This window comes from Tenebrio molitor, chromosome 3, assembly GCF_963966145.1.
Source record: "Tenebrio molitor chromosome 3, icTenMoli1.1, whole genome shotgun sequence".
Taxonomy (NCBI): domain Eukaryota; kingdom Metazoa; phylum Arthropoda; class Insecta; order Coleoptera; family Tenebrionidae; genus Tenebrio; species Tenebrio molitor.
In genome coordinates this window covers 30,978,142-30,992,063 of record NC_091048.1, presented here as the reverse complement: position 1 = coordinate 30,992,063, position 13,922 = coordinate 30,978,142, and the positions used below count along the sequence as shown (strand labels likewise).

At 35.7% G+C, this 13,922-nt stretch overlaps 4 protein-coding genes across 13 annotated transcripts in view; 2 read left to right on the top strand and 2 right to left on the bottom strand.

Moving 5' to 3' along the window:
* Pax (Paxillin) overlaps positions 1–6,241 on the bottom strand; it is a 29,845-nt gene extending 23,604 nt beyond the window's left edge. The window contains exon 1 of one of the 5 annotated variants that reach the window (XM_069041891.1): positions 5,969–6,241. In XM_069041891.1, coding sequence (XP_068897992.1) covers positions 5,969–5,981 — 13 coding nt within the window. In that variant the 5' untranslated portion in view covers positions 5,982–6,241. Of the gene's footprint in view, positions 1–1,124; positions 1,660–3,163; positions 3,323–5,968 lie in introns of those variants that run through there. The other 4 variants (XM_069041892.1, XM_069041890.1, XM_069041889.1 and 1 more) reach the window with 4 other exon arrangements.
* On the bottom strand, positions 1,828–5,863 carry MESR6 (misexpression suppressor of ras 6). 2 transcript variants are annotated; one of them, XM_069041913.1, is made up of 2 exons: positions 4,348–5,863; positions 1,828–2,924 (listed from the first exon to the last, which is right to left on the bottom strand). In XM_069041913.1, exons 1-2 carry the CDS (start codon positions 4,430–4,432, stop codon positions 1,837–1,839), a joined length of 1,173 nt encoding a protein of 390 aa, XP_068898014.1. In that variant the 5' UTR covers positions 4,433–5,863; the 3' UTR covers positions 1,828–1,836. The 2 variants fall into 2 exon arrangements, with proteins under 2 accessions (XP_068898014.1, XP_068898015.1); XM_069041914.1 differs by having other exon boundaries at positions 5,096–5,858.
* Positions 6,242–6,391: 150 nt separating the features above from the next.
* On the top strand, positions 6,392–7,653 carry LOC138126195 (peptidoglycan-recognition protein 2-like). Its single transcript, XM_069041917.1, has 4 exons — positions 6,392–6,876; positions 6,929–7,148; positions 7,202–7,320; positions 7,389–7,653. Exons 1-4 carry the CDS (start codon positions 6,813–6,815, stop codon positions 7,577–7,579), a joined length of 594 nt encoding a protein of 197 aa, XP_068898018.1. The 5' UTR covers positions 6,392–6,812; the 3' UTR covers positions 7,580–7,653.
* Positions 7,654–7,657: 4 nt separating this feature from the next.
* LOC138126192 (G-patch domain and KOW motifs-containing protein-like) lies at positions 7,658–13,851 on the top strand. Of its 5 annotated transcripts, none has more exons than XM_069041912.1 (12): positions 8,469–8,686; positions 8,734–9,594; positions 9,646–9,772; positions 9,853–10,112; positions 10,159–10,384; positions 10,436–10,600; positions 11,813–11,999; positions 12,052–12,531; positions 12,592–12,770; positions 12,824–13,025; positions 13,077–13,384; positions 13,439–13,851. In XM_069041912.1, exons 8-12 carry the CDS (start codon positions 12,398–12,400, stop codon positions 13,789–13,791), a joined length of 1,176 nt encoding a protein of 391 aa, XP_068898013.1. In that variant the 5' UTR covers positions 8,469–8,686; positions 8,734–9,594; positions 9,646–9,772; positions 9,853–10,112; positions 10,159–10,384; positions 10,436–10,600; positions 11,813–11,999; positions 12,052–12,397; the 3' UTR covers positions 13,792–13,851. The 5 variants fall into 5 exon arrangements, 2 of the variants coding, with proteins under 2 accessions (XP_068898013.1, XP_068898012.1); XM_069041911.1 differs by having other exon boundaries at positions 9,646–9,803; XR_011157673.1 differs by lacking the exons at positions 12,592–12,770; positions 12,824–13,025; positions 13,077–13,384; positions 13,439–13,851 and having other exon boundaries at positions 8,450–8,686; positions 9,646–9,803; positions 10,180–10,384; positions 12,052–12,245.
* Positions 13,852–13,922: the final 71 nt, after the last annotated feature.

The window sequence follows — 13,922 nt, the reverse complement described above, 5'->3', positions numbered from 1 at the left end:
TGGCTTTGTTTGTACGTGAAAAATTATCAAAAAATTATGAAGTGTACCTTACCAATACCCAGGTAATTGTGAAAATGCCAACAATTTTATTTAATTAGAAGTCGCGATTTCTCGCGTGCGCGTATACGATGCCCGACCTGTATGTAGTGCTGTACCTAATAGATACATATGCGAAATTATGCAACGCACTATACAAATACGAAGCTGCGGTTGGTGTGCATAATCGCACACCCGTACAGTAAACACAGCAAACGTAAGAAGTGCTCTGCGAATCTCCATCAGAAGAAGGCAGCGGGTGAAGAGGTATCGCAAATGAAAATCATCATGAAGAAAATGATTTTATTGATTAATAAAAATATACCTACCTACACAACGTGTTTCACGTAAGAGTACGAGCCTGACGAACCCAAAAGACTTACGGGTTTTACATTCTAAAAATTTATTTTTTTGCTCTCTGAATGACGTCTCGAAAATTGGGATGTCAAATAATTTTTATTATAACGGATACGTTTTGTATAGAGTTCGTTTAATTTAATAGTCATAAAATCTATTGATTTTACACCTAAAAATCATTGTGCACCGAACGGGCTCACATGGTATATAACAAAATGAATTTTTAGTGGTATTTTGTTACGACATATGTTGAAGGACGAAGAAAAAACATTTCAACATCATTTCAATAGAATTTCATTGATTGTTTATGTGTCGAAGGTGTCGTAAAAATGATTTAACAACATTAATGCGTCATAAGACAAAAACATGTAGTCTTGTTAAAATAAGTCACTTTTCTTCTCCTGTGTATTCTTCATTTCTTTTCCCCCGTTCGTATAAATGACTTCTTGCCGATGTCATCTCAATTGTGCCATCGATACATCATTATTTCGTAAGGTGTTTGCTAATTAAAATAGACAGGCCCACGATTACGTGTCGAGTAAAAATAAGTAAGCAGTTGAATGGTCCTCAAGGCTGAACTAATTCTGCCAAAACGATTTTAATTATCATAAAAATCATTGTGTACAAAACGGGTCCACATAGTAATCATATTTTTCCGTATTGATGGAGAAACACGTGTCAACATATGCAACAATTATTGTCAACAAACCACCTTCTCGTTGCGTACTTACTAAGATAATGTTCCCATTCAGCGTGACTCTTAAACGTTAACCTTTTGATCGTCCTCTCCAAAGTGGTCGGAGGTGAGGGATCAAAAGTGACAGTTTTCGGCGACGGGGTACGCCTGCGTAACTTGGCACTCATTTTAACCACAAAATTCAAAAACTGTCATACGAACTGAATAAACCGTATCGGAGCGAAACACTGCTTCACCACGGGCACGGCCGTCAACTCGACCGTTATAATAGCCGCAAAAAACAATAAACAATAAAGAAGTATTGGGAAGATCCCGACTATGACTAACTGTTGCACTGGTGAGTTTTGGCAAACCTGGACGTTTCCGACGACGGCCACTATAAATAGCCCGCTTGCGGAATCACGAAAACTCCACCTTTTCACCTTACGTAAGTACGATGTTCGCGACTTTTTCACATTAAATAATAATGATCCTGACCGGAACCGATACACCGGAAATTGGCCGAATGCGTCACTGGATCTGAACGGCGGCCAAATTAAATTTAGCATTTAACCATGTCCCTACACTCAGTATTCGATGCCGATCATTAATGGATCTAAGTTACTAGTTTTTATTAAAAAACCCACGAGTCAGACCCACACACTGTTTATAGCCGTGGACTTATACAGACATGGCGTACTTGAATTGTGGATGGAAGTATTTGAAACATTTCTGTTGCAGGTGGAAAAAAAGATGAATACGATTTATTATTTATTAGTAATCTCTTCGGTATCTTTGGCGTAGTCGAGAATCGGCTCGGAACAATCGAATTTATCTTTTAAAGTCCTCAAGACGAACTCCTGGATCTTTTCAACATCTTCACCCGGAGTGTAATCGTCTTCGGTAGACCTTGACACGGTAACTATGACCGGAGTGATCTTCAGTCCCTCCAGAAATCCACAGAAACGACCGAACATCACTTCCAGCTCTTCATCGTTGGAGACATGATGAGGCAATTCCGAATCATCACAAGTACTACCTGCATCGTGCACCAATTCCCAGTCGATCTCCTCGTCCGAATAATGTACCAACATTTTTTCTCTTAAATCTTTCACTTGAATCCCTACTTTGGAATCGCATTTCTCGGGGAGGACTCTGTGCTCCTGCAAGTACTTAAAAATCTCTTCCAACTCCTCCATTTGCTTCTCACGTTTTTGTATGCATTCAAAAACGTCTGCATTTTTTGGAGCCTCGAACTTGTACAATTCCTTCAGTTTTGAATACGTGTCGCTCTTACTGTACATTTCTCTGAACGGATTACTGGTACTGAAAAAATCGAGATCTACATCCAAAATGAACGGTTTTTCGATTTGTGTCAACAGTCGTCTGTCGAAATCCTCCCCCAGAGTGACAACTCTCAAACTGATTTCTTTACTGTTGTCTAACAGCTCTGTTCGCGTCACCAAACACTCCGATATGAAATAGTTTTCTTTACAATCTACTCTTATGTTGCCGTTCGTATTTTTGCCTATCGTGAACGTGCGGTAGCCGTCTAGCATCTGATGCGCCCAAGGCGGTTTGATCCACCAGAGGTTCTTGAAATGACCGGCGTACGCTCCCGGCAACAGCCAATTTTCAATACTGATCTCGTCGAACAATTTTTCCTTGTCGAACACAAAACTCTCCGGCATGTTTTTCGGTATCAACATGTCGGGATGCGAATCGAAATGCACGACGCTGATACCTTCCAGCGGTAAATGTTTGGAACCGATATTCCGATAAATGTAAGGGAGGACCTCGTGATGATACTCCACCACGTAAATCGGGATTTTTTCGTGTTTTTTGGTTTGCGGACCTGTTGGCGAAAAAGCAAACATTTAACCCGATGCAAGCCGACAAAAACAGAACGTACAAAAACACATCAGATTTCTTATTGTTACAAATATAAACACATCCAGATTGTTTTATTTTAAAATAAACGAGCGATTTTAAAATTAATCGGATCGAGTCGGGCGTTGCGCAACCGGTCGCGTCTTCGGATTAACGCGCATAGTTTTATTCTCGGCCCCTTCAACTTGTGAAAATTTCACTTACCGTCCATTTCTATTAACAAACTATCAATCACACTGACCCGGTGACTTCAAGACGGCAAAAACACCCACAAACCACACTCGACGTCCAACTTTTTACCTCTCTAAAATGACTTCATCTTCGACGTCACTCAAATGTAAGCATATGCGAGTGTCTGAATAAATATGATAACATAGAGGAAATACAAATGTCTCATGGGCGGATATATCGCTCGTCGCAGACGTAAACAATTGATAAGGGACGGTTTCGAAGAGTTTTTCCTTGACGAAAAGAGAATTGAGCCAATATTGACACGAGAATGTATCGACGACCGTGGAAAAGAAAATTCTAATCTAGTACCACTACACATAAAGCAACGCTGCAGTTGTATTGCATATGCTGCAGAAATTCTGTTGTCATCGCGATTAACGATTAAAGAATTAATATTATTGGATGTGGGAGTGGTCCTTAGTGGTGCCTCTGTGACCCTATTCGCAGGTAACGTCAAGGTTGTGCAGACTGGTCAACGGCTTGTACCTCGAGATACATTTTAATTTTTAAATCGTACTCGGCAGACAATGTATTCGGTACAAAAACCTAAACTGGCCCATCTTACGTAATAGTAGGTATGTAATGGTTGATGCCTCTTCAATGAATTAAAACTTTATGGCGTCTATTAATATCCACAGTTCTGTTTGGAACGATAAAAACAGAATTCGAAATAATTGTTTTCGATTGATCGTGTTTAAAAATGCTTTTATATCGTTATTACATCAGGGACGAGAGCAGGTGGACCGTAAAAACGACGGCAAGTCACCTTAGCCAGTTGTGATTTTGAAAAATGTTTGCTTTAATACACGAGTCTGTTTCAGAATCTGAAAAATGCACTATAATCATCGGACTAGCTTGCAGCTGTCTGGTATCATATTATCCACATGTGCATCTTTTTATAATAAACGAATTGCACCAGACCGAATGACCCCACACGCGCTTTTTTGTTTTTACATCCAAGTCGATTTAGACAGACATTTGGACAGCTGCCATCACTGGAATAATCTTGATGCAGACAATTGATTAACGTAATGTAATAAACTGGACAAAAGCTCAGTACAATCAGGAAAGACGACAGTTCAAACGGCAAGACTGGCAAAAGTTAGAATTTAAAAAAATGTCAAAAAAGTCAAAAACGACTCAAAAATTCAACTTACATCCTGGTGAAGTTCCGTTTCTGAGGGTGCACTGATAGGGGTGCAGCGTTCCCGGAACTATCTTCCCGTACATCGTGCGATCCATGATTTGCGAAATACGAAAAAAAAAAACGGCGCCAAATTCAAATAACTGTCAGTCGATTAGAAAAACCTTGGAAACACACCGGCCACGTGACCGTCACAACACAACGGAAAAGACGAAGTAGGAAAACTCGCGGACATATCTATGATTATTTTTATTTTCCATTTTAATTTTATTTACAAATGTTTTTTGGCGCATGCGCCGAGTCAAATTTAGATGCTGCCCACAATAATAAGATTTAACTGCCAGAAAACGAGAGTAGCTGCGCGCAAAAAAAAAAATACAAAAAAGAAACGAACACTTGGGGACCGTCTTCTTGGAGGAGGATGCGAGTCGACGTACGTTCAAACGCCACCGAGTCCGACTTGTCGATATTCGAGAGTGTCAAGAGTGGAGCGCTGGAAAAACGCTCTGAGCGGTTTTTCGAAAACGAGGTGAAAAGTGTGAACACCTCGTTAGAGGGATCATCCCTGTCCAAAAGTCGTCAACAACACCCACTTAATTATCCGAACGGCACTATGACTGACGGTCCAATTTTAGAAAGCCATCAAAGTCTTTATTTTCGGAAAACATTAACGGTCTCACCTTAACGAACGACTCTAAATATTTACAAATAAGACACGTACGAATAAAACGCGTACTTGATGTTTTAATTTCTTTAATTACCTGATCGGGGGCCGTCAAACTACCGGTCAAGGCTGGATGAGCCCCGAACAGCCAAATACTCAAACAGTTTTCACGTGTTTCACTCCAAATACGATGATGTAATCTGCGTATAAACAATTGTGCAGCTCTTTTTTTGTGTGAAATTCGCGACTTTCAAGGTCTCGTTCTCATAAAAACAGACTCAACTTTCTCGTTTTGCCTTATATGTGCACGAATTTAATTTATCCTGAATGTAATTACCGTTTATGTCATAACGCGAGACGCAGATGGTGTTAATAAAACTATCAAAGAGGCAGCGACAACAAGCTTCTCGATTCATAGCCGAAAAAACACAAATAGATATGTCGGTTCTTAATGATGCAGGAAACACTCAAAATAGTCCGCGACATCCGAAGTGAAAATATGTACTGGAGTTTTATAAAAAGATACATTCATTTCAAAGATAAATGGTCATAAGAATGTACCTGAATCCTAACGTTATCACAACTATCTTGTATTTATTTACAATATCACATCAAATCGATCCGTGATCAAAATTTAATCTGACAACGCCATTAACCACACGTCCCCAGCAGAATGGTAAATGTCATTCAAGTGTCACTTGTTGGTGATATTTAAATTCGTCACTGCCTCCTATTAAAAACATGTTTAAGACCACTGTCGTGTGATTTTTTATTTGGCTGTAAACTCAACGTTCGTACAAATTTTAAATCATAAACAGATTTTTTCAGAAACCTTACATAATTTCAGTGCATCTTTGACATCGATACTCGAACGAATGCTAAATGACATTCTGTACGGATTTCTAATGCGTACATTTTTAGGTTATTTACACACAGGTGGTTCAATTCACTTAAATAAAAACACTCTTACCTAGGTCATCCATGATGAATAGCTGCCGGTTTGTTGGTTATCGGTTATTAAATCTATCAACTACATCACGAAATCGCAACACTTCAAATAAATCACCTTATTTAGACATTTTCACAAAGCCCACAAATGTCAAAAGTAGAAATTCCAGACGGTCAGTGTAGGCAACCTTGAAAGAAGTAAACAACCGGTGGTTCTAAACAAGTGGAAAAACAATTAAAAAACCATACTATTCTCCTAGATTTCTTGTAATCTTGAATGCACTTGACTCCAGTCGTTTTTTGTTACTGAGCGTGAGTTATCAGTTAATAAAAGGTAATAAAAACGTAACAGGTTAAGGAGAAAATTATGATAAAACAACTTTGATAAGAAAGGCTTTGGTGATAACACAAGTCGGGGCATAAACAAGTCAAAAATGATTTCTTTTCAGATCCACTCGTTTTAACTACTGTGTTGGTCCTATCTGAACTGAAGAACTATCGTCGGCTGTATTTTTTTTTTTTCAAAAAAATGTTTTTATTGTTTGTTTTAACTAATTCCAAGAAAAAAAGCAAATACATCGAACGGTGTTGACGATGTTGATTTTTTTAAAGTAAACATTTCTTTGTTTAATAAGTAGTAAATTACCATTGCGGGGAAGTCCTTCTTCCTAAAGAGTTGATATCGCGAGTCACAAAAGATTAACGCCAGGTCAAATCGTTTAAATGTTGAAATTTATAATCTCGAAGGTTATTTCCAAGTTGCATCCGATCAGAGGACATCATAACATAAAGTCTGCATAAAGTAAAACAGTGAATAGGTCACATTTGTCGTTCAACTAACTGCTAGATATTGTTGTTTTGTTACAATGCACGGAGTGTTGTGTTTTTTATTAAGTTTTGTGTGTGTTTATCAAATTTCGGCTCTCTCAGGTAATTTTGTTAGTCGCGCATTAATTTTGTGTTGGATATTTAATTTATTTAGGTTCTACGATACCAAGAATATGTCCTGAAATTATTAGTCGGACAAGATGGGGGGCGAGAACTCCATTAGAAGTGGATTATTCATTAATTCCCATTGAAAATGTCGTTGTTCATCATACTGTAACTCATACATGCGACTCGGAAAGCGAATGTGCAACTCTTTTGAGAAATGTTCAGAATTTTCACATGGAAAACTTAGAATTTCATGACATAGGATACAAGTAACAATCTCTTCTTAATGGTGTGCCTGTTCTAAATTTCAATATTTTTTTAGCTTTTTGGTTGCAGGTGACGGACAAATATACGAAGGAGCGGGTTGGCATAAAGTTGGAGCGCATACCAGAGGCTACAATACAAGATCCTTGGGATTAGCCTTTATTGGCAACTTCACAAGTAATTCTTTAATTTTTGTTTTACATATGGGTATACTTATATTTGTATTTTCAATTATCACATCGTAGGCCAACTACCAGTCCAAAAACAGCTTAAAGTTGCTAAAGATTTTCTTCAATGCGGAGTTGAACTGGGAGAATTAAGTAAAAATTATAAATTATTTGGAGCACGCCAAGTGAGTTCGACAAGCAGCCCTGGACTGAAACTCTACCGTGAACTGCAAGATTGGCCCCATTTCACCAGATCTCCTCCTAAATAAATTCATCAATTGTTCAACAATTGTTGTATTTTATATTATTGTTTTATGTCATTAAATAATTGAATTATTGGGCAGTATTGTTACATAAACCACTTTTATTTTGAATCCATTTCGTTCGACTAGAACCGATTTAAAATTACCGCCATTTTGCCTCAAACAATGTTGATCGTTGTGGTCGAGGTTATGTTACTTAGAGGTTATAAAAGAATCAAAATATATTAGACGATGCCAAACTGGAATCAGATTCAGGCCCAACTGAGGCACCCAGCTAATCCAGTCGTTTTTTTCGACATCTCAGTGGGGACAACGGTACGGATTATCCCTTACAAGACCCCAAATAACACACACATTGCAGGAGATTGGTCGAATGATCTTTGAATTATTTGCGGACGCGGTCCCCAAAACTAGCGAAAATTTCCGTCAATTTTGTACCGGTGAGTTTCGAAAAGACGGCGTCCCGTTGGGCTACAAAGGAGCCAGTTTTCACAGAGTTATTAAAGATTTTATGATACAGGGTGGTGATTTCGTAAATGTAAATGTTTATTTAAAAGTTTAACATGGTTTGACATGATCCGTTTTAGGGTGACGGCACCGGAGTTATGAGTATTTATGGGGGTGGGACATTTCCTGATGAAAATTTTAATCTGAAACATGATGCTCCTGGACTTTTATCAATGGCAAATAGTGGCAAAGACACAAATGGTTGTCAGTTTTTTATAACTTGTGCAAAGTGTAACTTCTTGGACGGTAAACACGTTGTTTTTGGGCGGGTCATTGACGGGTTACTTGTTATGAGAAAAATTGAGAATGTGCCCACTGGGCCCAACAATAAACCAAAAATACCAGTTACGATAATCCAGTGTGGACAAATGTAACTTGTAGATTTTTTTTTTAAACAAATTCATATTCAATTGCATTGAATGTAATAGGTAAATATTTAAAATTGTTTGATTCAATATTCTTAATAAAAAATCGACATGCGAAGTTATTTATTTGAATACACATCCACATGCAGGGTGACCAACAGATAGAACGGGAAATGTCAAATGTCAAAAACGTTAAGTGGTTGTTCTGTGTTGATTGATTATTTTCAAAATGATAATTAAGGTACGATGTATTAATCATGGAAACTTATTTAATTGCGTTTTTTTTAGGGTTTAGTAACAGGTATAAATGAAAGAATGTTAACTTTTGAAGTTGAAAATGCAACCACTGTTCACATGGTACTGATGTTTTCACAGAATCCTTTACAAAAACTGCCTTCAAAAGGGACCACAGTAGAAGTAGAGTCTCCAATTTTTTTTTCTAATGAATTTGATATTCATTTTGTAATTTTATTACCAAATAGCCTAATTAAGGGAGATTTTTGTTTAGGTGCATGTAGTACAGAAAATATTTTTCTTAATATTGTAAAAAACATGAATCTGAAACCTTTAGATTTATTAGAAATTGCAAAAAATTTTAATATCTTGAAAAAAAAATTAACGCCTGTACTGCATACCACTGTGGAAGAGTTGATGATATGTTTTTTGCAAAAAATATCCAGAAATTTAAATAAAAATTCAGATCGCGTTTTCCCAAATTTTGAATTTAAAGTATTAAGCCAATTACAATACATTGGTGATCCAAATAATTACAAAAATTATTCTTATTGGACTTATGGTAATCACTGGAACTGGAATGCCAGTTCAAAGCTTCACTATTTAGTTGGGTATTTATTTGTATTTAGAACTGGTATTATACATTTTACTGATTTTAAGCGTCAAATTCCATGCATTATTAAAATGAGCGATGACATTTCAAAATTTATAGACAACTATATTATCATTAAAGATTACACTGTTTTAACAGAAATTTATAATAGTCAAAATATATGCTGTTTAGAATATTTGTTAGTTGATGCGAAAGACATAACTGTTCTTGATCGTAACGAAAGAAAAAATTCGGCCTCACAAGCATCAGTTTCACTTAATGGTTATAAATGTGTTTCTTGTAGAATTATTTCAAAATCCGTGGTATGCAACATAGATAATTAATAATTTTTTTAAACAGTTGAGCTGTTGTAGCCTTTCATCAAATCAAAAAATGACCTAGAATATTGGTTACAAATAGAATCGGAAGATGGTTCTGAGCCAGCATTTCTACGCCTTAACAAGTCTTACATAAAAATATATCCAACTTTGAAAAAAGGTTGTAAGTACAAACTCTATTTTAAAAACAAAATGTGAGTATGTGATCACGGCTTATATCAAATATATATAAATATATTACAGAAACAAAGTTTTTAACAAAGAAATTAGTGCATTAAATCTTTCACTTCCTTTATGCGAGTTATCATCGGGTGCGATTTTCATCCAGACAGCAACGGCACCCCGTTTAAACCACGTGATGAACGTCTCTGAAGCAAATCAGCAGATTTCTAATAGTTCAAGATTAATTTCATTCCAAGGCAAGATATCACTAAAGAAATTTGTGAACCCATTATCTTCTAGAACACACAGATTATCGGAGGATTCGGCATTCGGAACTCCCGGTGCGTATCACATTCAAAATTTCTCTTAAAACGTTCAGATTTGTAGGAATTAAAACACACTTGTTAGAATTTAAAACTGACGATGGTAAATCATTCACTGTTTATTTGAACAATTGGGAAAATATGGTGACACCCTATTGTTTAATACCAAATATGAGAGTCATAGTACACAATGTCGTTTCTCAGAAAGCCAAATACTATAAATCTACCCCCTTGACGTCATTTGAGGTGATCAACTATGAACCAGAAGCGCGTTTCGATACAGTTAATTTGTAATTATTGCGTTATGTGTTTGCTCGAGACTAAAACAATCAAATTTTTAGATGCAGTTCGGATTGGGGCCTGCCATATTTTTTGGGAGGTCGCGGTGTCCCATTTGGAACAATAATCTGGGCTAAATCCCCTTTACTTTTCATTTTAGGTCTGAAAATTCACACAGATCCGGTCAACAGTGAAAAATTCAACTCAAAAACGGACATAAAAATCACGTAATTGTTTTTTTTACATATAATTGCTTCAAAAAATTGATTATTCAGGCACAGTTATCAATGCATGAAGTGGGTCATTTTCTTACATATATTTTTTTATTTCATATTGTCCGGTAGATGTTCACCTACCGGACTGTTTTATTTTTATAAATGAAATCCAACATTGAAAAGTGAAAAAGTAAAAAAATATTCGATGATAATATCGAGCGATCAAATTAATTTGTAATCGAGTTATCCATGAATCCGAAATCGTATGTCGTTACTTGAACAAAAAACACAGCTTAAAACACAGGTTAGATCTGGGCATATCAATCGAAAAGACATACGGATTCAAATCCATGGATGACTCGATTACAAATTAATTTGATCGCTCTTTATAACAAGACCTTGTTTTTTAATCGGATAATTTTTTTTATTTCACAAAAACTTTTTGGTAAATAAATTTACGAATTTGAATTGGACATTTTTCTTCTGATTAGAGCCCGACAGTGTAACTGGAGGGCTTTAATCTTTGAAGAAAAATGTCCAATTCAATGAGTACATTTATCAAACACAAAAAGTTTGAGTAGATAAATTAAAAAATTTATCCGATCGAAAAAAACAAGGTCGAGTTATACCTATTTGTTGAGATTATTTCCAGAACAAAAAAAAAACAAACAACGACAATATCTTATTATTTATAGACGAAGAAGTCATTTTCATTAAATTATAAAATGAACTGTCAAATGTGATAAGAGGAAAGAAAAATTTTAATCACTCTGTCACTGACAAGAGGAAGCGAATTTTTATCCGAGATAAACACAAATGATTGGTTCAAAAGTCAAATTCTCATTGGACCATTATCTGTGTTGCTATAGTGATGGAAATAATCAGTGTAAAAAACTAAAAAACAATAGCAACGGCCGTTGCCATCAGAAAAACGGTTATGCGATTTTTTATTAGTTACCTAGCAACATGGTCACTGCGTTGATACTTGATACAAAAATTTGAATTTTAAAATTTAATTCTGAAACCAATTATGTATAGAAAAAATATTGTTTATATTTCGTGCGTGATGATGTTTTTTGTGCATTCAAAGTCTTTTACTGCCTCGACCTGCGTCTCGGCGTAAAAGAGTTTTTCATCCACAAAAAACACTCACTTCACGCACTTAATATAAAAATAACTGTTTAAAAAAAATATTTGGAAATCTATAGAATAGTTTGTTTCCAGTTTGATTGCAAATGATCCAATGGGTGAAAGTAAAGTCATCGCCAAAGATAAGACCGCTATGTTATTGTTGCGTTTGATATTAGGTGCTCAGGAGCCAGTTTTTCAAAAATGGTATCAAGGAATGAATTTATTGGGAACCTACGAGTACTGGAAGGGCATCCAAGAGTCAAGTGACACCCATAGCATGGTATGCGTGCAAAATATATGCACTTTAATTTTTATTTATTAATTGTGCTTAGGATAAAAAACAGAGTACAAGAAGAGCTCTAACACGTTATTTTAAATTACTTGAAAAATTTAGATTTGGTTTAGATGTGAAATGCAGAAAAATGGATGAAGAACCTAGTGGAAAATCCGTATATTTTCTTTTAGATGTTAGAAAAGGCTAATGCATTTGTTTCGTTCTTGTTAATAAAGATTCAAATGTTCATAATTTTGTTTAAAATTTGAATTGGTCATCCTCAAAAATTCAAAGTTGTTGAGCCTGATTTCTGACGTCGTCATTTAGCCAACTTTAAAATAAATGGAGTAAATAGTAAATGTCAAAACAACTTTCGAGTAGCGTGCGTGAAGGTAAAGATCGTAATGGAAACCAAGAAAATCTCTTTTGGTTTCAATAAGGTCACTAAAAAAACAGAAATTGTGGCAAAAGCTGCGAAAGCATCGAATTCTGTGGAATTAATAGACTGTTTGGAAGATCAGTCGATTAAAGTAAAAAAGTACGCTACAAAGAATGTGGTTATGTTTACATTTGTTTTTATTGTGTAAATTTTTTTTAGTGCCCGTGAAAAGACTGATGAGTTGCTGATCATCCCTATTCAAGGTTCGTCTAATAAACTGTTAGATCAAATTAAGAAAGCGACAGAAAAACGCATTAAAACTGAAGCTGATGAAGAAAAAGAAGTACCAGACTCGGCGCTATCTTTAGATGAACTAGCGGCGAGGGAACTCATCAGAGGTAATTTATACACGGTTCATGGAAATGTAATATTATATTTAATCAAATTGCAGAAGCAAAAAATCGCGGTATAGTAAAAAATGAAACGAAAGTATTTTCTTTGCCTTTGACTGGAGACAAATTTGTGGCTGAAGGTGCAGAGGAATCATCATTAGAAGACTATGATAGTGTGCCGATTTCTGATTATGGGATGGCAATGTTGCGTGGAATGAACTGGAAAGAAGGAATGCCAATTGGTAAAAGGCCAAGTGCAAGGTAAGTTAGATTTTATTTAATTTAAATTTTTAGTTTGATAAACTTTTCCAGAACTGTCCCAAAGGTCCCAGAATTGCGACCAAAAGGCTTAGGACTTGGAGCTAATAAAATGATTAGTACAAGTAAACCAAGTCAAAGTACTGACAAAGATGGCAAAGAATTGCAATTAGTGAAGGGGGCTTTTGTTGTAATTATAGCAGGGAACCATAAAGGTCACTACTGCCAAGTTCAAGGCCTGGATGATGAGAATTCTAGAGTTATAGTGAAAACTGCCATCACTAATGAAGTTTTAAATTTAAATGAATTCTTGATTGTGCCTGTTACTAATGAGGAATATGCAAAAGCGTCTAAAATTATAAGTAAGTGATGAATAATCATTTGTTTATGGATTAATGTTAAAATTAACTTTAAAGATAATGCTAAGTATGAAGAATATCAAGAAAAATCGAATCATAAAATACAGAAGAGAGATAAAAGTGGAGACAGAGATAGAAGCAGATCAAGATCGCGCAGTAGACATAAGAAAAAAGAAAGTGTAAGGAACGACAGTCATTTAGAATCTACCAAAGATAGAAGTAGGTCAAGGGAGAGAGAAAAAAAGAAGAGAAAGAAGTCGAAAAAAAGCAAACATGACGCGCATTCTTCAGATTCAGATAATGAGAGGAGAAGAAAGAACAAAAAGAAATCTAAATCAAAATATAAAAGCAGCGACAGCGATTCTGAGCGAGAACATAGAAGAAAGAAAGACAAAGAGACTAGAAGATAATATTTTGTTGCTATATTTTTTTTATTATATTAAATGAATAAAAAATACTTGATTTTTGAATGGTACTTGTGCTAAAAATTCCATCCACTTGATAGTAACAGAATTGAAATTTATGCCTACAATTTTCGTCA

Excerpts from the sequence above, each read along its gene's own strand:
- MESR6 (XM_069041913.1), bottom strand. The coding sequence starts at position 4,432 with ATGGATCGCACGATGTACGGGAAGATAGTTCCGGGAACGCTGCACCCC. Across the intron at positions 2,925-4,347 it reads AAACGGAACTTCACCAGGAT|GTCCGCAAACCAAAAAACAC; the intron begins GTAAGTTGAATT and ends TTTCGCCAACAG.
- LOC138126195 (XM_069041917.1), top strand. The coding sequence starts at position 6,813 with ATGCACGGAGTGTTGTGTTTTTTATTAAGTTTTGTGTGTGTTTATCAA. Across the intron at positions 7,149-7,201 it reads TTTCATGACATAGGATACAA|CTTTTTGGTTGCAGGTGACG; the intron begins GTAACAATCTCT and ends ATATTTTTTTAG. Across the intron at positions 7,321-7,388 it reads CTTTATTGGCAACTTCACAA|GCCAACTACCAGTCCAAAAA; the intron begins GTAATTCTTTAA and ends ATCACATCGTAG.
- LOC138126192 (XM_069041912.1), top strand. The coding sequence starts at position 12,398 with ATGGAAACCAAGAAAATCTCTTTTGGTTTCAATAAGGTCACTAAAAAA. Across the intron at positions 12,532-12,591 it reads CAGTCGATTAAAGTAAAAAA|TGCCCGTGAAAAGACTGATG; the intron begins GTACGCTACAAA and ends AATTTTTTTTAG. Across the intron at positions 12,771-12,823 it reads GGCGAGGGAACTCATCAGAG|AAGCAAAAAATCGCGGTATA; the intron begins GTAATTTATACA and ends ATCAAATTGCAG.